The sequence below is a fragment of the Anarhichas minor genome, unplaced genomic scaffold (assembly GCF_050575085.1).
Source record: "Anarhichas minor isolate MPS153535 unplaced genomic scaffold, ASM5057508v1 ptg000016l, whole genome shotgun sequence".
Taxonomy (NCBI): domain Eukaryota; kingdom Metazoa; phylum Chordata; class Actinopteri; order Perciformes; family Anarhichadidae; genus Anarhichas; species Anarhichas minor.
The window spans coordinates 3,345,898-3,371,984 of record NW_027466462.1 but is presented as its reverse complement, the minus strand read 5'-3'; the positions used below and the strand labels follow the sequence as shown (position 1 = coordinate 3,371,984).

At 45.6% G+C, this 26,087-nt stretch overlaps 1 protein-coding gene across 1 annotated transcript; it reads left to right on the top strand.

Annotated features, from left to right (window-relative positions):
* The first annotated feature begins 543 nt into the window (after window positions 1–543).
* arhgef40 (Rho guanine nucleotide exchange factor (GEF) 40) lies at window positions 544–25,874 on the top strand. Its single transcript, XM_076092186.1, has 26 exons — window positions 544–621; window positions 1,838–1,927; window positions 3,617–3,724; window positions 6,580–6,865; window positions 7,339–8,467; window positions 8,728–8,966; window positions 9,058–9,246; window positions 9,963–10,077; window positions 10,721–10,814; window positions 10,941–11,027; window positions 11,714–11,830; window positions 12,515–12,613; window positions 12,729–12,880; window positions 13,912–14,050; window positions 14,531–14,650; window positions 15,228–15,419; window positions 15,509–16,015; window positions 16,106–16,482; window positions 16,634–16,883; window positions 17,581–17,670; window positions 18,888–19,094; window positions 20,961–21,140; window positions 21,393–21,573; window positions 22,191–22,301; window positions 24,196–24,305; window positions 25,848–25,874. Exons 1-26 carry the CDS (start codon window positions 544–546, stop codon window positions 25,872–25,874), a joined length of 5,274 nt encoding a protein of 1,757 aa, XP_075948301.1.
* Window positions 25,875–26,087: the final 213 nt, after the last annotated feature.

Below are 26,087 nucleotides of genomic sequence, written 5' to 3'. Positions count from 1 at the left end.
GGAGGCTGTTTAAACCTCTTTTACAACATGCTCCCTGACAGACTGATGTTTACTGCAGTCTATACGCACCGAGACGCCTCCTCCTGTGACGTGACCGTCTTTACATCAACTGTAATATGACCGACCCTGTAATGCAACATTTGTGTTGTGTGTTAGTAGTTAGAGAGCATAGAGCGTCCTTTCACGACACTTCAATGCTTAACATTTCTGTAAAGTTGGGTTTTTTAGAAAATTAAAGAATAACTTTCAGTGTGGTGGTACAATTTCACTTGTTTTAAGATAATTAAGAAGGATTTGGACACATTTTATGGGTCGCTTCCAAAAGAAGGTTTTGTTTTTTTACCAAAAAAGCCACCGGACTTACATAACCCAAGAGCTGCAGCTCTGCTTCTGGAAAAGTGAGCTGCGTTCAGCAACATTAATGCAAGTTTTGTCTGTATTTGTCTCCATGTGTAGCTCCCGGACCAAAGCGCCTCCCGTTACTAAGGAAAAGTAAAGCTGCATGAATTTGAGCCCGTCGGTGCCACTCTGTTTGTTGGTGCCATGCGGGCTGAAGACACAGTTGAAAAATGTAGCTTGGCAGCCAAGACAGCGGATAGGAAACAGAAGCGAGCATCTGATGTGAGTGACCCAGAGCGACCTCAGCAGCGCAGGTCTCAAACCAGATTTGTAGATCTGATGTGGCTTGTTTTTAAAGTGTCTTGCTCTGGTTATGAGTCTCAGACTTTCTCCTCCTTAGTTTTCATCCCCCCAGTGACTTTGTTTTTGTGTGTTCCACCCTACAACAGCTTGCTCTCTCCCGTGATCAAATGTCCATTTGATCTCCCCCCTTCCCTTCCGAAATTTGGGCCAAAACTCAATTTCAAATAAGTCTTGACATTTGTTTCAACCTTAGTTTGCGTATTTGATATGTTGACTTTTATTTTCTCAGGGCATTTGTCAGGCGAAGTTGCGTAAATTGGAGACAGTACTTGCTCACTCTGTCCTCCTCTGAGGCGAACCACAAACCCTCTGTGTACACAAAAACAGCAGCCCGAAAAATCATTTTCAATACGGTTGAAGCTGGATCTTCTTCCATAAACCTTCCGCACCACCACCAGCTCATTCCCTCCTGGCCCCTCTCTCGCTATAGCCGCACTTTTCATTTTTTCCATACACTCTGTTCTCCCATTCTGGGTTGTTCTCCCGCGCATTTGCTTTCCATCCATCCCCCTCGGTTGTTGTAGTTACCCGGGACAATACGCCGTCTGTTGAGGAGAATCCCAGCGCAATTGTTGTCGGCTGACATTCAGATGGAGTCAGATGGAGGTGAAACAAAGGAGATATTTTTTTTTTAAAGGCAGTAAATTGAGGAAGAGAAGCAGATGGGGGATTTGAGGGGAAATGTGAGAGTGAAAGAGAGAAGTTGGAAAAGAGAGGAAAAAGTTGCAGGTTGCCATGCGAACGGTCCATGTAGAAAAATAAACACTGTATGTGTTGCATGCTCTGCTCTGTCACCCTCCACCTCACAGGCCAGCCCAGTGTTATGATCTGTGTGTGTGTGTGTGTGTGTGTGTGTGTGTGTGTAGGGAGTTAACATGTTGCAGTGATTTGACTCTTTTGTTCTGGCCGTTCTTACATTAACTGGGCCTTGGAGGAAATGTTTGACACTCCCCAGGCCATACAACAGGAAGTTGAAAGTAGAATGTGGGTGTATATTTGTCTCTGTGTGTGTGTGTGTGTGTCAGCAAAAAAAGCGAGACAACCCGGCTGTTAAACACAAACACAGACATTAGAGTTGATTCAGCGTCCGGTTATGGATTAACCCTTTCTTACCACCTTCGTGTGTCTCTCTCAGGGTTCGGAGGCGATGGAGGATTGTGTGCAGGGGGCGCTCTCATCGCTTTACCCTCCTTTTGAGAGCACGGCACCACCCCTCCTCTCCCAGGTATACATCTCCCAGACACACACACACACACACACACACACACACACACACACAGACCTTTATTGCAGTCTCACATCTTTAGAGCAATAAACAGGGGAAGAAAAATAATGCAGATTTAATTAACTGATAGGGCGGTGTTAGAGTATGCGGTCAAAGGGATGTTGTGTGCAGATAACAGTGCTTTCCCTGGATATAAACTGCTGCTAGAAAGCCAACACAAACAAAATCCAGCCAGCTGGCCAATTACAGCCGAACCCTCTTCCTCCAAACAGGAGCTTCACATGACTCGTTTTAACCAAAAGCCGCGCACCGTTTCTGCTTTTTAAGTCAAAAGCATTGACAGAGCAGTCTCGGCTGGGCGGAACTGGCATTCTCTCACAGGTGCATCATGGGAACTCGTTGTAGGCTCTAATACGGAGGTCAACAACATGTTTGAGACTGAGAGCTGCCTGTAGAGTAGAGAGTAGTATAGAGGGCTACTTGAGTGATTAAATCATCCCAAATAATACAAATCTGCTTGGTTTACCTTTGAATAATGAATTTAAAACATTTAATAGACTATATATTTTAGGAGACTGTCTGTTTATGTTCACTGATTACTGTTAATGAGCCTTCATGATCATTATTAACAACCAAGTCATCAAAGGAAAACACAGATATTTATAATTAAACATGCAAGTTGAATGGTTTCGCTATTAATCCCAACAATTGGGCTATTTGAAAGGCATCACAGAGTATTTTTCTCTGGTAGAAAAGTGCTGGCAGGGCGCTGGGGAGCCTTGGAAGCACTTTTTGGTGACCCCGTCTAATATGTGACTGGGTGCCTGAAAAAGGAGAACACCAGCTCTTTTCTGAAAAAAAAAAGAAGAAAACTAGAAGCGTTCAGAGCGGCCGCACAAAAAATGTCGGAGTGCTCTGAAAAATGAAGCTGGGTGTAGCGCAGCTCCTCTAGGCCGCCACATACACTCTCCTCATTGGGAACCATTGAAAGAAGACGCTAGTGCTCGTTAAATACCAGCTATACATATGGCCCCTCAGCCTAAATTCCTTTTTTGAGGTTTCAAAAGAAAACATCAACCACAAAACAAAGCCATTAAAGCTATTTCTAGACCAGACTACACCGATGACTAATGCTAATTTTAGAGCGGGCGACTCATTGGCGGTGGCTCATTGGGGTAGCCACCGTGTTGGCTAACCCTGCTCCAATATCTCCAACTTAACATCACAGAGTGCCAAAGTCACATTTGTTTTTACTGCGTATAGCACAAAGACAAAGGGGCCTTTCAGCTTTTGAGCCATTCTCCGTTTGCATTTAAGGGAATTTGATTATTGCTTTTGTTCCAAGTTGCCATGTAGCTTCAAATCAAATGTCTTTGTCACGATGGAAACAGCTGCTTGATGACTTGATGAAATAAAATGGATGAAATGAAACAGCCTTTCTGATTACATGCGGTCTGGGTTGAGGGAATTCCTCCGCTCTTGAACAAATGTAACCCTTTCAAAAATGCATGTAGGTAGCTAAAACAAAGGCCGCTCTTAGTTCACGAGAAGCATGAAAGGTTTTCCCCAGACATGAAGGATATATAAAGACTACAGCATTTTGTTTTGTGGATCTAATTACCAAATGCACTGAATACTCCTGCATTCACTGGAGTGTTTTTGCCCCCTTTTTTTTGCACATTCATTCAGGTCTTTTCCGTCCTGGAGTCGACCTATCAACACGACAGCCTTCGCTACCTCCTGGACTACTTCGTTCCTGCCAAGCACCTCCTGCACAAACTCCAGCAGCACGCCTGCGTGAGTTCCAAACTGCAAACACTGCAGATGAGAACACACACACACACATAGTATAATCAGAAGCAGAATCAGCTGTCAACATGCAAGAAAGTAGAGTGTGAGAAATCTGTCAACCATTAGCTTTTTGATGTATGTATTGGCAGTCGAGTCAAGTTGAAAGTCCTAAATCAAAGTCAAGTCACACATGTTCTTAACGTTATTATACGAGGAACTTTGAACTGGTCATGAAACAGTCTTATATTAATACTGATGCCTCGATATGGACTACAAGTAAACAAGAACATCAAGTTATTCTTAATGTTTGTCACCTGTGCCACCGGGTTGGATTCTGGAGGGTAAGGGAGACAGAACCAGAACCAGGTCTGAGCGAAGCAGACTGTCAGACCCTGCTGCAGTAAAATGAATGGTTTTCTAAAAGAAAAAAGAAAGTTTATTGTCGTAACTTTAAAGGTTTAACTTGTTTTTAAGTCTTTCAGGTCAGTTTCAGGTCTCAACAGTGAAAGTCCAAGTGAGGCCACAAGTTTTCATAACATTTTGGGGTCAAGTCTCAAATCTAGTCTAGACTGGTCTTAAGTCAAGTTTGAAATACAAAGTGAGTTCATAAGTCTATATGAGACGTCCATTGTTTTTAGGTTTCTTTAAGTGCAAATCCGAGGCAAGTCTCGGGTCTCGTATAATAATTACTCTTGGGATCACTGGTGGGAATTTAGCAGGTAAAAACCTGATGTGAATGACTTTGCTCACGAGCCTCGAGTTAAGTCTGAAGTGAGTCACAGCAGTCCAGTCCATGTCAGTGTCAGGTCCTCGTGTTTGTGCCCTGAATCTAAGTGCCAATTCTTCAGCGTGGTATCACGGTAACTGGTGACATGAAGTGTGAAGAAAAGTTCAAGGCTTTTATAATCTGACACATGTGTGACCCTGCACCGTTTCCTCACTGCACCGTGGAGGGTCTGCTCTAAAGCTATAGCTGGCTGGTAAAATTAGAGAAAGTGGCTGGTGAAATTTGAGATTTAACAGCCGCTGTGACCTGCAGACAAAAGAGGTGGTTTCCTGCCTTCGGAGGCTCCACCGAATCGACAGAGATTAATGAAATACATGTGAAATGAAGCGTGAATGAAAGAGTTCGGGTTGTACTCTTCAGGTTAATAGTATGATATAGGATACACTATGCAACTTTCTACTTGGTGCCCTCACATCACTCTCTTTGCACTTTCTGCTTCACTCGCACAAGACGAGATAGACAAATGAGATGCAACATGTACTTAACTCAAAGCTATGAGGTTTACACTGAACAGCATTCCTTTTATTTTACTTTCCAAAGCACACACACACACACACACACACACACACAGATAAACACACACTGTTTAGCACAAGCTCGGAGGCTCAGAAGTGTCTCATATTTCCCTTTACAGTTTTCCTAGACTTGCGCACACACACACACACACACATAGGCATTTGAGAGCAAACTATGTTTTCATTGTCGCTGAGTGGAGCGGGACGGGAGTTAGACTCATGACAATAATGCCTTCCATATGCGAGTGTGTTTCTGCTGTGAGAGAAAGAGAGAGTGATGTGGTGGGAGTCGAAGGAGAAAATGAACGTGGCTTCCATTCACATTGCCTGCATGCTTGCGCACGTGCGTGCGCATCCGAAAAACAGAGAGGATGCTGGAGGTTGCAGACTATAGTAGACTGATTGAGGATTTTCTGTGAAAGAGGGAGGTGAGGAAGAAGGAGCAAACACTGGGGTACTCTGAGGGAGAAGTAATAGGAGGGTGGAGGGCCAGGGGACACAGGGAGTTACAGAATGTAGACCGGCTCAAAACAGAAACAAAAAGGTTTTAAGAGAGGAAAAGTCACGAATTTCCTGCTGGCCCCAAAATGTTGCCCTAGCAAGAGAACAGGATAGAAAAGAGACTTAAATGAGGGAAATTGAATAAGGGACAAGGGTAAAAAAAAGGGAAGCTGGAGGACAGGTCGAGTAAGGAATATAATTTGATCACGTCTCGTGAGTCTGGAGGGCACGGAGGGGGGAGGGAGCAGCCCCGAGTCAGTCGATTAGACGTGACTGGGAACGGCAGAGAGTCCTCCAGTTCTTCTGGAGGACTTATATACCTCAGACTGCAGGAGAGAGAAAGAGAGAGGATATAGGGCTTAAAGAGGATTGATTAAAGTGAGAATAAGGTGTTTTTTCTATTCAAATCAGTGTAGTGCAGGGGATCACACTCGGGGCCTTCTCTCCTTCACCTAGATTCACAGAGCTCTTGAGTTGATGCTGCGTTGTGGGATTTTCTATATTTAGACCCATGTTGTTAAATGTACTGGATTTAGACTGATTTTCTCAGTCTTACAGCGCTGCTTTGTGTGTTTTCCTCTCATGAAACAGTGGGCTGGTTTCACAGTGGCTGGCTTGTTGTGGTCATCTGCATGTTTCTGTCTGACTCACTCTGGCTCTCTGCAGCCATCCATCCAGAGCCTTCTCACTATGTCATGCCAGCTAAGCGGCTTTACACTTTGGAAATAACAGCGTGAGTCACATGTCCGACATTTGTGCGTGTGGCACTGGGCTTTGACCAGTCGAGCTAGTGAATAGTGTTGACGGGTGCGTTATCAGTTCTAGAAATTTGACTCATCTGATTGCCGAACACAATCAAGCAGGCTGGCTCCAACTGGCTGACGTGGGCCGTGGTTTGTGAATAGGGGGGGGGGGGGGGTAGGATTGAGATTGAGCATTAAATAGGATAGTTTGTGACAAGAGGAGAGAGAGTGCACTAAGCAACCTAAAGACTTGGCACGCAGGTGAAAGTTTGTATTTCTAACATCAACGCTTCTTTTTTCCTCTTGTCGTCACAGTCTCAGTACCTCGGCTGCTTGTTCCTTCACTCCGGCTGGCCTCTGTGTTTAGGCGAGAAAGTGGTCGTACAGCTCTCCACCCTGGACTGGAGGATCCTGCGCAGTAATGACTTCTACCTGCAGGTGGTGCCCTTCTCTACACGCTGCCCCCGGCTGGCTTTAAAATGTCTGGCCCCTGGGGGGCGCACCGTTCAGGAAGTCCTGGTACCCGAGTCACAGCACCCCCTTGTGTTCACCACTGAGTGGCTGCACAGCGTGAACAAAGAACGGGGCCACAAGAGAGAACGTAAGGAAAGGATGCCCACTACTTTCATTGACATTTTGTTTTCCTAATTTCCGATTTTACTGTTACTATTGTTCTGTATTTCAAGTTAAGAGTCAGGAAAACTCCACTAAGCTTTACTTAGGGTTTATGTTCGTAATCTGGTTTGTAGGTGGAAGTAATAAAGACTTTGTAGCTTAGCCAGTATGACTGTGAAGAAGAACAAGGGAAGTGAAACAGATGGCAAGAAGACACTTGGTTTATGACCAAAGGATGGCATGTGGAAGACAACAAGAGAAAAGAGAGATATATGGATGTCAGCAGGTGGTGGGTGGTGATAAAAACAGTAGAGCTAAAGCAAATGTTTAAACATTTGTTTTCCCTGTAGCTTATGTTGGGATCTTCTTTTTTTTAAATAGGATGGCCCTTTTAAGCGTAATGTATACCCTCAATAAATATATCATCTTGAAACTTAATCCTCTCTTATCTTTGCACAGTTGGAGGAGGACTTGACACCTGCCTGGTCAGTACATGTGACGGAGTGGTTCGACTTCCGTGGAAGGAGGTCGTCTACCCAAAATTCATCCACGACCCTTCTGAGGAGCTGGGTCTGATGTCCAACCAGGAGGGCAGCAAATCCAACCGCCTGCCCAGTGAGGGGGGCAGCAGCCTCGGGGGCTGGGGTGGCTCATCCTCCGGAGAACTGGACTCCTGGTCCTGGGATGAGGAAGAAGACGATGGTTTACCACCAGACAGCTTGGACTCCGAGCCTGCGCTTCCCCGGAGAAGGCGCAGCGAAGATGGTCTCGGGCGGACAGCGAGGCACCCTCAGCTGGACGGGGACTATGTGGAGCTGTTGGAGCCCAGACTGGGTCCTGATGGAGGGGTTGACACAAGGCAGAGGTACCTGGAGATGCATGGGATTAGTAAGACCAAGACTTTGCCCCTTTGCAGGAGAGGTAAAGCCATCAAACTCCGGAAGGGGAGGGCTTGGGGATATGGGAGACTTGAAGGGTCAGGAAGCTTTCGAGCTGCCAAAAGAGACGTAGTTACCCCAAAAGGTGACATTTTACCACATAGGCCTCCACCAGGAGTCCCTGAACCTGGCAAAGGGAGGCGATCTTACTCCTCTTCTGTCCACGACTCCGATGAAGGAGATAAAACCAGCAGAGACTCTGAGGGCCTGGAAAGCCAACGGCCTTATTTTGACAGCCTCAAAGAGAGGAGGCCCGGCGTGGGCAAGGAGAGAGATAGCAACGGCCTCACGCAGCCGTGCAGAGACAACCACAGGGGTAAAGACTCCGATAGTTCTGTCCATGACTTGACGAACCACAAAGTCGAGCATGTCATAGAGGGCCACTCAGATCACGGATCTCATTCAGACTCTGTTTTTGAGGATACAGATAAACCACTGAGCGGAGACAGTGATGCCACAACCCCAACATCAGACGCACCAGAGAGACCCTTCACTGGAGTTTTAGACAGTGGAGAAAATGCCAACATTGGATCTAAAATGAAGAATTCGTCCAACCCAAAGGTGAACGAGGAAAGGGATGACGGAAAGACTGAGGAAGGAGTTTGTCCCAGAGGAAAGGAAGTTAAAACTGCAGGATTTAGAGCGCCACGGTACAGACTTATTTCTTATGGACCTTCCTACTTCCTATTTGTTTTAATTTGTGAAAGTACAGATCAGTAACACTTTGGTGCAAACTTTGCGTACAAGTCGTCCAAGCTTACACACATATAGGCCTGAAACCAATGGTACAAAAGACACCTTCTAAACCATTCTAAAGGACATTGTGTCCAAATAAACACATTTCTAAATTTGTAAAAATTATTAACTGTCCGTTGTACCTCATTAGTACCTTCCTGTGCTTTGTCTTTAGGAGGAAAAGGAAGGGAAAGGGGGCCAAAAGGAGGGCTAGGTCTGGTGGTCGTGCACACCAAAAGGGATCAAAACCACAAGGTAAAGCTGCTCAGCCAAGTCCCACCACCTGCTCTGCTTTGACAAAGCTGCCAATCACAGAGGAGAACCAATCGAAGCAAAGAAAACAGGCAGACCAACCTGACGGAGTGCCACCTTCAACTCTTGAGGGGGCAGAGGACACAAGGAAAAGCAGTGCAGGTCTGACGAATGATAATGTATGAGCATCAGATGCTAAAATCTCTAAAATACCCCATGGAATACTTTCTGTAACTATTGTATCCCTCAACAGAGAAAGAAGCCAAATCTTTGCCTGTCTGCAACGGCCAATCAGGCACACCCTTACTTAACCACTCTAATGAGGAGGCAGGCTCAGGAGAGTCATGTCCCGACCAACTAAATGGTGTTACAGCTAAAGAGCCTCCCCTGCTGAGGGAACTGGACACAGAGCTTCTCCAGTCAGGGAAGCTAAAGTTGACAGGCAAGTAGGCCTGTATATTTGTTATGCTAGTTAGTATTCAGCTCAAAACGAATACTTTGACAGCCAGTTAGTCTTGTAGATGTGTGACTTTGTTGTTGTTTGTCTTTGTCCAGTACACATAGTTGGGCTAGAAGGTCTTGACCTCTAACTGTCAGATTAACATACATACATGATATACATACTGTTAGATTCAGTTTGACCTACTTTATCCAGGGATCTCCGATGTCCATTGTGGATGAACGTCCATAAATCCACTTATATATTCTAGAAAAACAGACGCACCTTCAGATCTCGCCTCATAATCTGTACAGCTGGACGTTTTCTTCAGTATTAAAATAAATCCCATAGTTTCTATCTGCATATTTTATGGTTAGAGTCCAGTGCAAACGGGAACTACTACTAGATAATTTGGAACGAGTTTTCATCGTGTAAATTTAATAAACTGTAGCAAAGCTCAAGGTGTATCCCACAGCTAACTAACAAACTGACCTCATGGCAACATTTTTACTTCCTGGTTTTATTTCCTCTTTGCATCCCCCAAAGCATTATGGGAACTCTAACTCCAAAACTTTAAACGTGATTATGTCAAATAGAAGTGGATGACACGGACCACCTGACAGTATGTATATATATATAAAACAAATAAACCAATGTTGCAGACTGGTTGTAGTCCCAGAGTTTTAGACCTTTCTCTTATTTCATCATACTGACCACAGGTACAGTGGACAGGCTGGGACGCGCTCTGGTGGTCACAGAGACAGATGCATCCGAGGAGAGCATCTCTGAGGGGCAGATGGCCCGGGTCCTGGCCTGCTACCACAGAATCACTCGGTAAGGTTGTGTTTTTCCAGAAATCCAGAGATATAAGTCATTAGTTTTAATGGTATGTTTCAGGCTTCACAATATGTTAGATATCTCCTGGGATTAAGGCTTGTCAGTGTAGCAGGCCTTAAAGTGCATATTGTATTCATTTCATACCATAACATGTCCCAGATTCAACCTCTGCTTTCCCAGTTGGTGGGTTGCACCACTCTTTTACAAACCTGTTCAGCCAAAAGTGCGACATTATTATGTTTGACTTGACTTGCTTTTTGCTGACTTGGCCAAATGCAGCAAAAGGTGGGGCTAAGAAAGCGCAGCATGTGCCAGGAGGCCGAGAAAATCATAAAACTGATTCACAGTGAATTTAGCAAACATCTTGGAGCTTGCCAGTTTACCTTTCACAATTCACCATACAGCTGTTGCTCACAACAAGTCTGAACAAAAGTTTCACAGCAGGTTTGGGAAGAAACATGTTTAATGTTAAATGTTAAGGTTAAAATACAGATGACCCCCTAACTGTCCCCTAAAGTGTTGTTTTCAAGAGTAGACGTCATTCTTCTTTACTTTTTACATTGCAGGATCTCATTTTAGACTAAAACTCTTTCTTTTCTAACTACTGCTCCTGTTTGAACCCTCCATACATCCTCATCAGGCCTGCAGCCAAAGAAAAAGGTCTCACAGTGTTAATGGACAGCAGACGCTCTCCGCCCTCCACCCTCTGCCTCTCTGCTCTTAAATTGTTCCAGGTGAGATGAAAACTTTGGCCAAATGTGCTAAATGATTGCTTGTGTTGCTCTAATTAGCCTGCAGATGTGATGAAGTAGCTCAAGCGCATGATTTCTTCCCCCCAATGTGTTTTTGGTGTGTGCCAGGTGTCGGTTCCTGGCGGTCTTGGATCTGTTCTGGTTTTGGTGGGAGAGCAGCAGGAGTCCCTTTCTCATGATGTGGAAGGAGCAGAGGTGACCTCATACAGAACATGCAGCATGTTTATGATCCAGCAAACACACAACACATAGCGTTGTTATTTTCCTCCTGGTGCAGTTCATTTTTATTCCTTTTATTTGCACGTCTAAGCGTTAAAACGCAGGTAGGACACCCAGAAGGAACTTATGAAAACATGTCAAAACAACAGTGATAAAGTGTGCGGGAAAACATTTGCAAAATGAACCTCCATTGGCCGGCATAACCGCAGGGATATCTGCTAATATATGAAATTCAAATAACATTTCATACACCGTGCTTTGTTTTCTGTCCCTTGCTAAAATGTGATAAATGTCAGCTGCTGCTAGCCGGTTCAGGCGTTCACATTGTGCTTGAATCTAAATGAACCTTATTTCCATATGTTTTGCACATCTAGAGTTTGCAGATATCTCGTATTTTACTGGCAATTCAGCTCATTGTTTTGCACTGATCAGCAGAGTTCTTTCTCACACACATGCATGAGATTTTTTCCTCTCGCCATGTGGTTTGTATTTCAGCTTGGCAGTGTTAAAACGTTGCATGTTAAAGGGAAATCCCACCCAAAAGACGTTGGAGCCGCACGCCATGTCGCTCTTGTCTTTTCTTGTTGTAATGATTTTTATTCCTGCTGATAAATTAGCAAAAACGCACTTATTTTTTTCTTCTCATCTCCTGTTCTGTCCAGATCCACATGGTGCGAGGAACAGCTGTCCTTCAGCAATATGTTGACAAGCAGCAGCTGCCCAAAGAGATGGACGGAGACTTCACCCACTGCCACTCAGACTGGCTGGCCTTCAGACTAGTGAGAATCCGCTGCTTAAATACAATACTTTCCTATTCATTTCCTCTTACTCTTCTCCTAAATTTCTACACATGCTGTAGTTATTTTTCCATTTTCCATGACATTTTTCACTTGGACCGATTCACTGACCTCAGCGTGCGTTCGACTGGTCTTGAGGAAATTGAGCAGGAAATCACTTCAGGCATTTAAGATTGATATCTATGCTTCTGTGAAATTATTCAGATTTATTTGATTTGTATTAACCTAAGCCATTCTCTCCCACAATGGATGTTGCAGCCTCACAGTCTTGAGTCTTATATACACACACACACAGTAGCTTTTCTGTACTGTAACACAGCTGGAGACTTACCACCGGCGTCAATCGGCCGTAAGTTATCACCGCTACAAGTTTTATGTACCTCAAGTTGAACATACGACCATGAAAAGCGAGGGAGTAGAGTGGGAGAAGGAGAGGAGGAAGGACAGATAAGAGGATGTCGGTTTGTCCGGTGGTGGTCGATGATCTCAGAGATTCGCGATGAACTGGGTGTGGATGATAAATGAAGGGAAAGGAGGTCATACACTAACCTGTGTCTGCTTTACTTTCTTTATGTGTTTTGAGTTATTTTGATGGAAAAAGTAAAATGCTAATCTCAAAACTACTGATTTGAATCTTACTTTTTATCTTGTTTTTTTCCCCTGCAGAGCCTGGAGAGTCTGACGGAGCACTGCGAGAGTGCCATCGCACTCCTCGGAGAAGCACTGCGGTCTATGGACACTGAGCCGATGCCAGACGACATCAAGGTACTAACGTCTGACGTCGCCTTTACAGTATCGCTGTATCGGCGATTTTAATGACACGTGACAGTTGGAGGATTCCACACACAAACAATCAATTAAGCACATTGCTCTTCTTCAGGCTGTTCCTTTGAGCATCGACAAACACCGACAGCTCATGGCGAGCGTCCTGGCCGACCCACGCTTAACGGAACCGCAGCAAAGGGGCGGGGCATGGCTCGCGGGACTGACCAATAGTGCAACTGGACTGGCACAGAAGTCCCCAGACTGCAGGTACCGGAATCTTTACGCTGTGCTCGAACTTTGGTGCTTTTTTTTGGTCCCTTTTCTTTTGTCAAAAGATGCAAAGTCTGCGGCGTGTTGTTGGGGGTCAACTTAGTACTTAAATTCACAAATAGAACCAAACATAGCAACGTTATTGCCGCATACTTAACACTGTGAAACCACCACAATCAGCGAATGTATCTTCATACAAGGAATTGGTCATTATCATGGAAATAAGTGAAAGAAATTGTCTAATAATATTCGGTATATGTACCGTTGTATTAAAAGACTCATTATTTACAGCAGCAATGTGTGCACCTGCATACGCTTCTTCTTGTTATGATGCTAATGAGACTGAGCACGGCTGGAATATACATTACAACACGGCATATTGAAGTCGGACTATTTTAAATACAAAGACGTCATGACAAACATCTATTCTAATCGGGCTAATGCACAGACGTGCAGAACGCACCTTACACAGGCAGCTTGGTCCCGAGGGGCAGAAAAGCAATCTGCATGTCCTTTGCCTTCCCACTTCTTGTATTTGATTGAGGGATTGTTTTTTCTGTCATAGTGAGTTGTAGGTTAAAAATACTTCTCGTCGTGTTTTCAGCCCCCCAAAAAAATAGAAAACCAGCCGGAGGAGAGAAAGGAATGTGAACTTAACATCAAACAGAGGACTTGTTTGTTTGCGGCCGACGGCAGCTTAAAGATGATCTAAAGACTGCAGTATTTGTAGCTGTTCTTCGTATCCGGTAATGAGTTTTGGCTCAGTCTGCACAAGAGGGAGGCCAAATACAAGTATAGGCCGATTGCTGATTTGAATCCTTCTTCTTTTTTTGCGTGGCAGTTGGTATGCAAGGCTCTTTTGTTTTGTTATTTTAGATTACATCATTTCTACCAGCCAAAATGTTGATTTTTTGGCGACGACAAGTTCTCATTGTCATCAGAATTAGAATAGGAAAAATAAATAAGCTTCTCGCTCCTGTTCATGAGTGAAGATTTGCGTGGTCATTTTTGACTTTTGTTGCATTCAGGGCTGCTCTCGCCGCGACTTCTAAACTCTATGACAGCGTGGATGACGCCCTGCACCGGCTCGTCCGAGTGTCCAACCAGAGGGGTCGCGAACTGGAAGCTCTGGGACGACTAGCGGGGCTGGTGGACAAACTGGAAAAGGTGTGTGAGGGAGGAAGAGTGTGGTTTTGTTCTCATTTCGACTGTTTGCTGCCGTCTCTCGCCTGCTGAATCGCAAGAACTAAACTACTGTATGAACTATAAAATCAGCCATCAGCCACGGAAATTAGATGAAGGATCAAATTCAGAGTTTACGCATCATTCCGTCCTCGCTCCTCTCCACTGCTCCCAACAGGGTTTGGATGGAAACTCCCTGATCTGCTGGTGTTTACTGATTTACAATATGTGCTCACTCTTCACCCTTGTCTTGCTCACACACAGCAGAACAAGACAAATACAATATGTCCAATGCAATCCAGTATACTGGGAAAAAACATTTCAATTATGGCAAAACAAATCATAATTACACTTCACGTACATTTCTCCACCGCAGTGTTTTCACTTCCCTCGTCTCTCTCTTTGTCCCTCATGTCCAGTAAAAAGCCTTGTGTCCTCCCCTCACCCCTCTCTCTTATACCCCAGTGTGATAAGGAGATTGAGCAAGTCCAGTCACAGCTGGAAGACTACAAGGACCCTCCTCTGTCTCTCAGCAGACTCTCGCTCAAACAGCAGAAATTCAAGACATTCAGAGAAACGGCCAACGTGAGTGTTGCTCTGCTTGTTTTGTGGTGCAGAATACGTGAAACCGCTTGCGCAGCATGGAATCGTCTGCATAAGTGTGTATGTGTACACAATGATAGACATAGTATTTCAATGTACTATGTTTAAGATACAAGAATCCCTTTGTTTAGTGTCATAGAACCAAGAATGACACAAAAGTAATCCCATCAGCATCATTCAAAAGACCACTTGTGGTCAAAGTGGATGCTGTCACATAGGGTTAAACTGGACATTTAAACAACAGTATGGCATTTAAGTGTACCATCCCTGTCTAGATAAGCAAAGTAATGTTCTATGGCTGAAACACTTTAGGAGTCAATAACTAAACTATGGAAATTTAAATGTCAACAGATGTGTTTTGAGCCCACTTTGCTGTTCAGCGGTGTATTTATCATTCTTGTGGCTAATGTAGAAGTCTGTCAGGATGTTCCCAGCCGAAGCAGTCGCCATGATTCCATTCATGGTTTCCCGAATGCATCTTGTCAAGCCTCCTACAGTAAACACTTGAGGAGTTTTTCCAGGACAGAGACCTCACAGTGGTTCTCCCTGACTCCTTTAGGAGCTGCACAGCGAGACTCTGTCGGTGCTCAGCGATATGGAGGGCTGGTGCGAGCTGGACTGGGCGGGCCTGAGGGCCGTCCAGATCCGACTTCCCCCGGTCAGGGAGAAGCTGAGAGACATGTCCCACTGTCTGTCTGACTGCTGGACCACCCTGGACAACACACAGAGGCTGCTGTCCACGCTGACCGAGGTAACGCTGGAAGTTATGATCACACATTAATGGTTTTCAAACATTCCTAAGGGAGAAACAAGAGTCATCTTTTCTTTCCCGTCCCCCAGGCCACCCAGTGGTGCGAGGTGGTCTTCTCCACCTCCTCCTCCCCCTCTTCCACCTGCCCTCTCGCCTCCCTCCCTCCGATCCCGCCGTCCCGGTTCCAGGACGCCCGTTCCTTAGCCATAGAGCTTGGCGGCGGGGCGCTCCTGGATCTCTGGACGCAGACGGTGGAGCGCTACCAGCGGACCGTGGCGCAGGTCAAACCCCGGTTCCTCCAGACGGACAGGGCCCAGAATCAGGGCCAGGGGAGGCCGAAGACGCCGTCTGCCAGCAGTCTGTGGGACCTGATGGGTCCTGAGGGGGAGGGCGACTGGGGATTGGGAGCTGGAGGAGGCGACGGGGGGATGCAGTCTTGGGGATCCCTGGCATCGCTGTTCAGACCGCAGACCTGCTCCACACTGAAGATAGGAGAGGAGAAGGGGAATAAGAAGGAGGGAGCAGGGGGAGGAGGAGCGGGCGGAGCCGGAGGAGGGAAGTTCCTGCAGAACCTTCTGAATCCTACGAAGAAGAGCGTGAGCTTGTGTTTCATTTTGTATTGAGCTGCACTTATTATTGTCCTTGTAGTCCTTTTCAGAAATATCACCATGTCCCTCAACTTTCAGCCCACAGAGGCCCCGCTCCCTTCCAAGCCGCCCAGGAAGCGCCACCCGAGCTTTGACCTCCAGGCTCTCCTGGCTCCCCGCAGAGGCACGGCCTCCCCCAAGCCTGCCGAGTCCCCGGTGAGCGGGGCGAGCCGCAACTCCCCCATGTCCTGGCTGGGGAGGCGGACGGTAGCTGACCCAGTGATCGCCACTAGCATGGCTGCAGCCATCCCTGGATGGGGCGCAGGAGGAGGAGGAGGAGGAGGGGTGTTAATTCGAGGGGTGGAAGTCAGCAGCAAGGAGGTGGTGGACCACACGGGGTCACCACGTCAACACGTGCTGCTGGGGAGGACGGAGAGGGAGACGGGGACGGATAGGGCCGGATCAACTGCACAGAGGTGCGTTTTACGTCATTTAATTCGATCATTACTGAGTGTTTGATCTCTTGCCATCGCTCACTACTATCTTTGTTCGCTCGTCTGCGAATTCACTGTCGTCCGTCGCGCTCGCTCTCCTTATCGTCTCCTTGTTTCTCGGCTTCTCCCGCAGTAAACTCTACCTGCTCTGGTGCAGGATGCTGAGTTCAGAGAGGCAGTATGTGGCCATCCTGAAGGGGGTGGAAGAGACGTACCTCCCCTTGCTGGAGCTCTCAGACACCCCGGCCTCCGTCAGGGGGAAGGCGGACGCCCTCTTGCCCAACTGGGCCAGCCTCAGCGCCTTCCACTCGCAGAACCTGCTCCCGGCCATGGAGGGCGCTCTCGTGCAGAGCTTGTTGCAACAGGACTGCTTCAGCAAATATGTAAGTTCAGGAATATATAGGAAAACGCATTGTTTTTCAAATCTGTGCTTTATTTATGTTGTTTAAGCCATCACTTTTTGGCTACTTGGACCCAACCTCTCTGGCTTGTGACCCCCTAACAAGGCAGCAGCTTCTTGCAACCCTCATTGTTTATGTGAACGATCCAGTATTGGACAAGAAATAAAAAATGAATGTGTAAAAAATGTACGAATTCATTCAATGAGAATCTTGAGGCCCATTCTTAGGTCCTTTGGGTGGTCCTGACCCTCAGGTTGGATACCACTGATGCATACCAATTATGCATGCATACAACTGTGCATTGCAGGACCGAAACTACAAAAATATGACCCACATTGTCAAAAAAGACCAAATTTCTTTATTTCTAGATCTGTAGTTTTACAGGAAACCCCCTCAAAACAGTGTTAACTTTGTTAAGGACCTCATTGTATTTTATAGAAGATTTAATGTAGAATTGTAAGTGTGTGTGTATGTTAAAGATTTCATTTTTCATCTACTTTGTGGCAGGTTTGTTCACGTTTGTGTGGAAACACTTAGATAAAGACGTGTTTTCATGGCAGGCAAATGCATTGCTTCTCAAGACAGCATTTATAATTTGCCTCGTGAACTCATTTCTTGATCATTTCATTTTAAAGGCGGTATAAACGTCCTCTCGTTTCTATTTCTCCCTCACACACAGCGGGAGCAGTTCCTGCAGTACTCCCACTACATCAGGAACAAACCAGAACTGGACTCTCCGCTGGTCACTCAGGCTGCCGACTTCTTTAAGGTAAGTTGCTGCGGTCTGATTAAACCCTTTAATACCTAAACAGCATCGACTTGTTGTGCCGACAGAGATTTGTTTGGCAGAAGTGTTTCTATCTTGAACCAGTTTGTCCTGCTTTTCTACTGTTGACTCACATCAGTAAACATTTCCACTGACGTTGATCACACACTGCTGGATCTATACACACAATAGAGTTAGTGTCATAGAGGGTCATAACGTTTTTATTTGGTTATTTCCCTTTTAAAAAATCTTGTTAAACCACAATGTGAGAACGTGATTATGAGTAATTTTGGGGCACATCACAAGCACAAAGCAATTAAAGTTGCTTTATTCAACGGTTGCTGCAATTAAAAAAGGAGCAGTGTACAGTAAAGCTAATTACATGTTTAATGTACACTAGAAAAGCCAATTAAAGGCGGATTATAGAGAAACTAATTTGAGCGTGCGAGCTACAATTAACTAAAACTGATACATCGACGGCATCGGGAGATTACCGAGAGGACTTTACGGGGAGAGATCACAGCGCTGAAGATCCCATTCAGGTTGTCGAGTGTCTCATAAAGGAGCACTTCTACGGAACGGCCAGCAGGAGGTGGTGTGAGTTCACGTCACAGCTTTTAAAAAGGAGCTTGAACAGATTGTGGATGATGGCAGCAGGAGGGTTTATGGTTATCGTGATGGACGCGATGATGGCGATCATTTTGGGGACGGTGGTAAAGATTTTTTTTTACGAGGATGGAGACAGGAAGAGCACATGTGGCCACGTTGACACGGCTTCTCACTCAGAAAGAAACCCGTTGAGATGTCATTATGTTTGTACTGTTTAAATTTATTCCACCATAATAGCTTTTTTTTGTTTTGTTGTTGATTTTTGGTTATTTTTGCTATACATTCAGAACTAGTGTTATTTCAGTGCAATTTCTGACGAAGAAAGGAGACAAAAAAGGCCCCAAAAAACGAATCTACATACTATTCACAAAGTAGGGCCCTGTATACTGTATGTCAGAGGGCAAAAATCAAACCTGGCAACTGTCTAAATGTCCCTTCTTTTCTCTTTCTGTGCAATGCATGATGGTAAATGAGTGAGATTGTAGACTACTACAGGGATGCTATTTTTGTGCTCTTTATGGTATTTTATAGTCTGGATATGACGTTGAGACGAAATAAGAGACAGCTTTTCCTTTTCCCGCAACTCCCCTCCCCTCTCCCCCCTCCCGCAGTCCAAACTGCCCCCGGCCTCCCCCCTCTCCCCCCTGTCCTTCCCGCACTGTCTCCAGGCTCCCACTCAGAGACTGGAGCAGTACTGCGAGGCCCTGGAGGAGCTGGGAGGGATAAACCCCGCCTCCGACTCCGCCCTCTCCATCCTGAGACACGCTCAGCGGCACGGCGAGGACCTCAGGGCCAGCGACCTCATCGTCGGATGTCCGGTGAGAACGCCTGTCCCAGTTTATGATCAAGTCCCACTTTCTTCTCTCAGCGGGGAAGAAACTAACTCATCCTGATGAGGTCAGGCAGAGATGGAATTGTGATTGCTTTCATCGCTGGAGTTCATTATTTAAGTTTTTATTTTGAATATAGAAAAATGCAACTGCTCTTTAGGTTAAGCACGATTTAAATATTCTTCAAATTATTATTTTAGTGCATAACCAGAAGCTCATTTGCATGTTTCAACAAATTCTTTCTACTACTGTAAGACGTTCTGGTCATCACAAGAAAAGAAAGTTTAATGGGAACTAAAATGATTAATATCTTCTTGCATCAGGTGAAAACACAATAATTTCGAACCGTTATGCTCCTTGGAATCCTTTTTTTTTTCATTAAAAATCTGAACTTTAAACTAAGAAATCGACTTAAATCTTGCAAGTCGAGGAAAAAACATGAAATAAAATAAAAGGAAAGTGGGAGAAAAGACAGACCGCTGGGGAGACACTTTTGTTCCACCCCAGCAGCTATTATGGATTAAAAACAGCTTTAACCTTTATCAAAAAGTCAGAAAACCCCCACATCCACTTGCCCCATATTTTGCCACTGTGACACAGCAGTATCATTCACAGCTAGTCGTGACAAGTATTTACTCCCACACACACACACACACACACACACACACACACAACTATCCTCTCCTCCCCCTTTTTCGAGCGAGGAGAGAGATTACGGCAGCACAAACACTTCCATTGAGCTACTTCAAATCGCTCTGCAAAAGCTCTCCAAGTGAAAGGACCGTAAGTGCAGGTGTGTGTGTGTGTGTGTGTGTGTGTGTGTATAAGGGCGGGTGTGTACATGGGTGTGTGAAGCATCACTTAAATCATGACCCACACATCTCTAGAGGTTTAAAAATAAAGCATCGGTGTGACCGGTTGCTGGTAAATGATCAGTCTTTTTCATTTCATCGGCAGAGTTACAGTTGGGAAAATGCATCTCTTGTGTCGTCTGTTTGTGTCTTTGCTCGTCTTGTATCGAGTCCTTAAGGAGCGTTACGTAAGATTTGACTTTTATCAACCTCTGCGTGTCTCTGGTGGGAGTTGCAAAACAACATCTCAGCGTCCGTTAACCCTGTAATTGACGTGAACAATGAAGTCCAAAAAATGTCATAAAAGACATGAGTCAGCTGGCCAATGAGAGCAAAGATCCAGCAGACAGGAGCGTCCATGTGAAGAGGGATTTCAGCATGTCACCATGCAGAGCCCCGTAATTATGATGCTGCTTTGTCCTTGTTCTTTGTTGACTCGAGAATGAGGCTTTGTCAGTCGTTGCAGCGCAAATGTCTCGCAACTCCAAACTGGAAAAACGGAGAGAGTTCGCTCACAGACAGAGATAAGGCCAGAAAGTTAGTGTTAATCACCCGAAACGAGCTCCTGTCAGGTGATGGAGGAGTCAATAACTCCATGATGACTTTCAGATTTAACACGGTTACTCATTTTTGTGCTGCGGAGCAGAACATTTTGTACGCACTGGCCCTTTAAAATGTTCCAAAGACTCTGAGATTATTCACTTTGTTTGTTTTAAGAATCCAGAACTGTACTTTTTTTTCCTACATTTTACTTGTTTCAATACAATTAAATTAAAGCGGATAGGCAAAGAAAAAAGGGGAAAGATTTCAACCCACTGGCAAAAAAACTCAATTCGAGGCTAAATGGCCTCTTAAGATATAAATGAAGATGGTATCTTTTGTAGATTAAAGCCCTGGGCCTGGGCCCCGGGCCAAGATAAGTGCATTCTAACGTGTGTGTGTGTGTGTGTGTGTGTGTGTGTGTGTGTGTGTGTGTGTGTGTGTGTGTTATGTGTGATTTCAGATCTCGGTGGCGGAGCGCGGCGAGCTGGTGCGGCACGGCGAGCTGACGGTGTGCGGGGGGCCTCGGAGGAAGCGGTCGGGCGTGAGGAACGTTTTCCTCTACCAGCACGCCGTCATCTTCGCCAAACAGAAGAGCCCCGGCCCGGGACGCACCGCATACAGCTACAAACACAGCATCAAGGTGCGTCTCTCTCACTGTGCTACACACACACACACACACACACACACACACATCATCTTTATCTCCCGACTGAGCGCTCTGTGCTTAAAGAGTTCTGAGGAGAAAATTCTCTCTGTATAGATTAAATTGAGAGCAAACTTAATTTAAAATGTATTTTGCCTAAACTTTTTCGGGCCAATCATTTTAGCCCTGAGTTATTTTTAAAATTCTGTTTTATTTTCGACTTTACATGTTGTCCTCTCCTGCCTGCAGACCGGCGAGATGGGTCTGACTCAGAGCGTGGGTGGGGAGGGAGTGAAGTTCGAAGTTTGGGTCCGGCAGGCTCCTCGAACCAGAGACTGCGTCACGCTGCAGGCGAAGGACAGGGAGGACAAGGCGGCCTGGACTCGTGACATCGCCCATCTGCTGTGGACACACGCCATCAACAACACGGGTACATTCTGACCTATGACCTCAGAGGCCTCAACTTTAGACTCACACTCCAAAAAATGATCAAACTAGCCGTATAGGGGGTTCAGATGAGCGGCGTTTCGGGTGACTAGTGCCATCGGTCAGCGTCACGGTGCAAAGACTAGTGCGTTAGACGCTCACCGTCAGCCGTTGAAGACAAATCTGATTGTGTGTAACTTTATCCGGCTTCTCTACTTCCGTGCAGAGTAGAGAGCACATAGAAACTATCAGCACCGGTCCAGTCTGCCGCTTGATTGCTGTTCATTTGTCAATGCCCAGCTTTCCAAGCACTGCTGCGTATCCCGTGTCATATCCACCTCCTCGTATGGTCTCAGGGTTCCTATAGGTGGTGGGTCAGGTTACAGTATCGCACCGGAATAAGTTGCACTGCAGCTGGAATACATAAAAAAGGTGGCTGATGCATTTTAGGCACCGTTACTTTGTGTTTCCACGTACCCGAACAATAAACAAAGCAGTTCTTCCCTTGTGCTGAAAAAAAATCATTATACTGTCATGTGCTTTACATAAAAACATCTTGTCGAGTACATCATATGATTTCTGTGTGTGATTTTGTGCATTGTTGTGCGTTTCTTCTCCCAGAGTTGTGTCTGAAGGAGTCCCTCTGCATGGGGATCTCCAGTAAGCTGCTGCTGGACGCGACAGGGACTCAAGGCTCAGAACTGGACTCCATCTACAGTCTCAACGACAGAGGTAGATCTCAAACACAGGGAATGAATCTGTAACACTCCTACAGTACGCGTGGGATGCTGCAGGCACTATGAAGCCCTGCGCTCTTAGGGGAGTTGCGATATGGTTATACTGAGGGAAAACTCTTTGACCTAAAACTGAGCTGCCACGTACAGGCAAAACACTAAAACAACACTTCATCTTCAGTTCAAACTGGGGCTTCAGGAAGTCTGCAGGTTTTGCGTGACCAGATGGGATTACTATATCGTTCAAATATGCTGAGAGTGATGTGGCCCTGAGATTACAGACAGGAAACTAAACGGGTCCTCGGTGCTTCTCTCCCTCTGACAAGGAAAAGAGGTGGTAGGGTTTTTTGTGTGTCAATCTGGCGCCCCCGGGCTATTCTATGAATTTTTGATATTTGACTCAAACTGAGACATTTTGAAGAGCTCTGACGTGCCTGCAGAGAATATGTAGCACCTTTTACTTTTGCTATGATCAAATCCCATCACATCCTTCAGTCCTGCTTCCTACCTATAAACACGGTGCACCGTTTAAACAACTACTACAGATGGACATTGCAGTTCTTGTATTTTTATTAGTATGTATATTAGCGGTGGTACTTTAGAAGTATTGAGATCCTTTACTTTACGTTACTATGAGGAACATTTAATCGGTTATGAAACTCTCAATGTAATACTGACGCTTCTATATGACCGACTAAGTAAACAAGAGCATCAGCGAGAAGATTGGCTATTTCTATATAGTTATTCTTAATGGTTATCATTGGGGCCGCTGGGTCGGATGCTCTGCCGGGCCCCGCTAGGAGCCAACACAGACACCACGCTGCTGGAGACCCGGACCGTATTGCTGGGTCCACTGGAGGGGAGAGAGGCACCGGAGAACCAGAACCAGGACTGAGAGGAGCAGACTGTCAGACCCTGCTGAGAGGTTCTCTAAAAGGAGTCTGGTGCTCTGAAATACTACCAGTTTTGACCATATTGCCCCTCCTTATTCCTGTAAACATCCCACCAAATACTTCAATATTTTCTAAGTAGCTAAAATGATCACAGAAGTCCTCTCAGCGATCTGAAACAACAGTCTAAATGTGTGTTTAACGTTCAGTCAGTGATATCAATTAAGAGAACTCTGCCAAGTCCACGAACCAAAACACACCCCCCACCAACAGGTTTCCTGCTGAGCACAGCGAGTACAGTCAGGACTTTACCAACTGAGACAGAACCAAGAGAGGCGGGGTCACAAAAATAACTCCTGGAACACACGTCACATACCGACGCCATGTAATCCTAGTACAACGTTTGCAAAAGGTGCGTCCACAGGGTTGGAATCGTTACTATGATTCCTCAGATTCCAGCTATCCAGTTCTCCCAGAGGCCGCTGCCGCCGGCCCGAGAGCCAAAGTGATTTCCCATTCCCAGCTCGGTGTAATGCGCATACTGCTCACCAGGTGTCTCATTGAGTGCATGCAGCTCAGGATTTCAATGCATGAATTGTCCCCTGGGACAGAATGCTGTGTTAGAAATTCATTGAACGGGATGAAGAAAAAAAGAAAAGAAATGCCTTCTCTCTCTCTGACTCCTCTCTCTTTGTCTCTCCCCATTTTTTTTTTCCATCTCAAGAAGACAGTGATTTCTCTGCATTGCAAAAGTGCACACACACACACACACACACACACACACACACACACACACAATACAAAGAATCTGTGCATGCAAATCATGCCTGAATGCAGGATTGATATGATTATTTGACATTTGATCCACTACCTGGAGCACAAAACAAAAGCTATTCCAAGTGTCCAACACCTGCTAGATATGCTGTATTGTGGTGCTATCTGTTAACCTATAACCACCTCTCTCTCTCTCTCTCTCTCTCTCTCTCTCTCTCTCTGTCTCAGTCCACAGTAGCTGCTCAGACTCCTCCTCTGTCGGCAGTCAGAAGGAGGGGGGATCCCCGGCGTCTGGGAGGGACCCCAGAAGAAGCTCCGGATCAACAAGTTACTCCCAGGTAGGGGGGAGGTAGTGGATGACAACATTTTTTATTTGCAGAAATGACTCAACGGCAAATATAGATTTGAAGTGGGAGGAATGTGAAGTGGAACTGCAGGCTTTTCTTTTCAACTCAGGAATCTGCATTCCTGATCAGACTTTCAGATGGTCCAGTAACTGTGAAGATGAGCCTCGAGACTGCAAATGAGTCCGGCATTCTTTCAAACCACGCACTGGTTGTCACTAGTATCAGTTCAGTCAGCCAACTCGCATAGAACGGGGCTATTATGGGAACGCGGAATATGGACAGCGTTGATATTTGGCACTCCCCAAAAAAAAGACACCAAACTCAGCAGAGCCCCGTGGGGGAGTGAGGATGTTAGCGTGGATTCAGAGCCTCCAGGTGGATGTTGGGCTGTAGGGGATAAAGGAAGTGCTGCGTGTGTGAACAGAAGCCACCATGTCAGAAGCAAAAGGTCAAAACGTCGCAGTAAATGACAGCGAGTCTAAGAGCGAGCTACTATTGAGATAAGTTGTTTTCTTACTTCGTGCTTCAATTTTGAAGGGCAACACTTGCATCTGCTCGTCCTTTTTTAAGTTGGATTGAAGCCATGTGTTTTCTTGGTGAATATGTTAAGTGTAGGTTGCTTCATGACAGAAGCAAACCAAACCCCCCAAAACACTTAAGCAGGGTGCGTCCCTGTGGGTTAGCGGCCATAAAGCTGCAACATCCCCCGGTTTGAATCCGTCTCTCCCTCTTATTCTGTTTCATCTCTCTAGTAGTGTCAAATGAAGGTATAAAAACGCAGAAACACTTTGATCGTCCACCTCAGCATGTCATCTTTTGAGAATTTCTTGCCCCCCTTCGATAGCAGAGAGTCCAGAGGAACGGAACAAGGAATGAGGGGAGGGAGAGTAGGGACGGCGTGCAACAAATGTTTGTTGCACAAAGCACCAATCACGTGTTGCATATCGGAGAAGATTTGTGTTACTCGTGCAACAATAGGGAACTTAAATGTCCCTCGGCGGCTGTGGAACTGCGGCCATTTGATGTTCGAGATTAGCGGAGTCGTTGCTCGACAACCGCTACAGTTTCAGTGATTTATGTAATAAAAACAGGTGTCCTTCAAACATCAAAAAGCATTTCTATACTTTAGTAAAGCGAAGACGGTGAGTGTTCGTCTTCGTAGCTGAGAGAAAACAGCAATACCTGCCTTCCTATACTCCATGGTGGAGTTTAAATGAATTTGCTCTGTGTGCACACACACACACACACACACACACACACACATTCTCTCAATCTCCTTATCTAGCAAACAGAATATGACAGATTGGCAAACAGACTGCTCTGGGAACAGATTGACAGACAGACGGACACACGCAGCCCAAACAGATAGGGCAAACACACAGAGACAGCGATACGCACATATTCAACAACAGAGGGAGGATTGCCGCTTTGCGCACGCGCACACTTTGGCACGCACCCGCACACGCACTTAAGCACAGAATACAAAAAAAGAAATGATGTGACTGTTTCTGTTTCTTCTTTATTCCTCCTCAGAGTCAGTCTCCCTCTACAGCCGTGTAACTGTCATCTCAATGAGAGTAAGTTACTCGTTTTATTACACGTTTCTTTCATGTTTTTTTTGTTCCTCTCTCTCTCTCTGCTGTTGCTCCCTTTATGTCGCTGCTAAAAGTCAATGCATCCCTGCATCGCTCACTTTCTGATTTTACACCTTTTACTGATTATTTTTCTACTGAGCCACATCTTGAAGAATGCTGAAAGTCAAGATGTAATATT

What these genes read in the sequence shown, in the direction of transcription:
- arhgef40 (XM_076092186.1), top strand. Translation starts at nt 544, where the DNA reads ATGCGGGCTGAAGACACAGTTGAAAAATGTAGCTTGGCAGCCAAGACA. An exon ending in ATGATGTGGAAGGAGCAGAG is followed by an intron (nt 11,028 to 11,713) that starts GTGACCTCATAC and finishes TGTTCTGTCCAG; the next exon opens with ATCCACATGGTGCGAGGAAC. An exon ending in TGGTGGACAAACTGGAAAAG is followed by an intron (nt 14,051 to 14,530) that starts GTGTGTGAGGGA and finishes CTTATACCCCAG; the next exon opens with TGTGATAAGGAGATTGAGCA.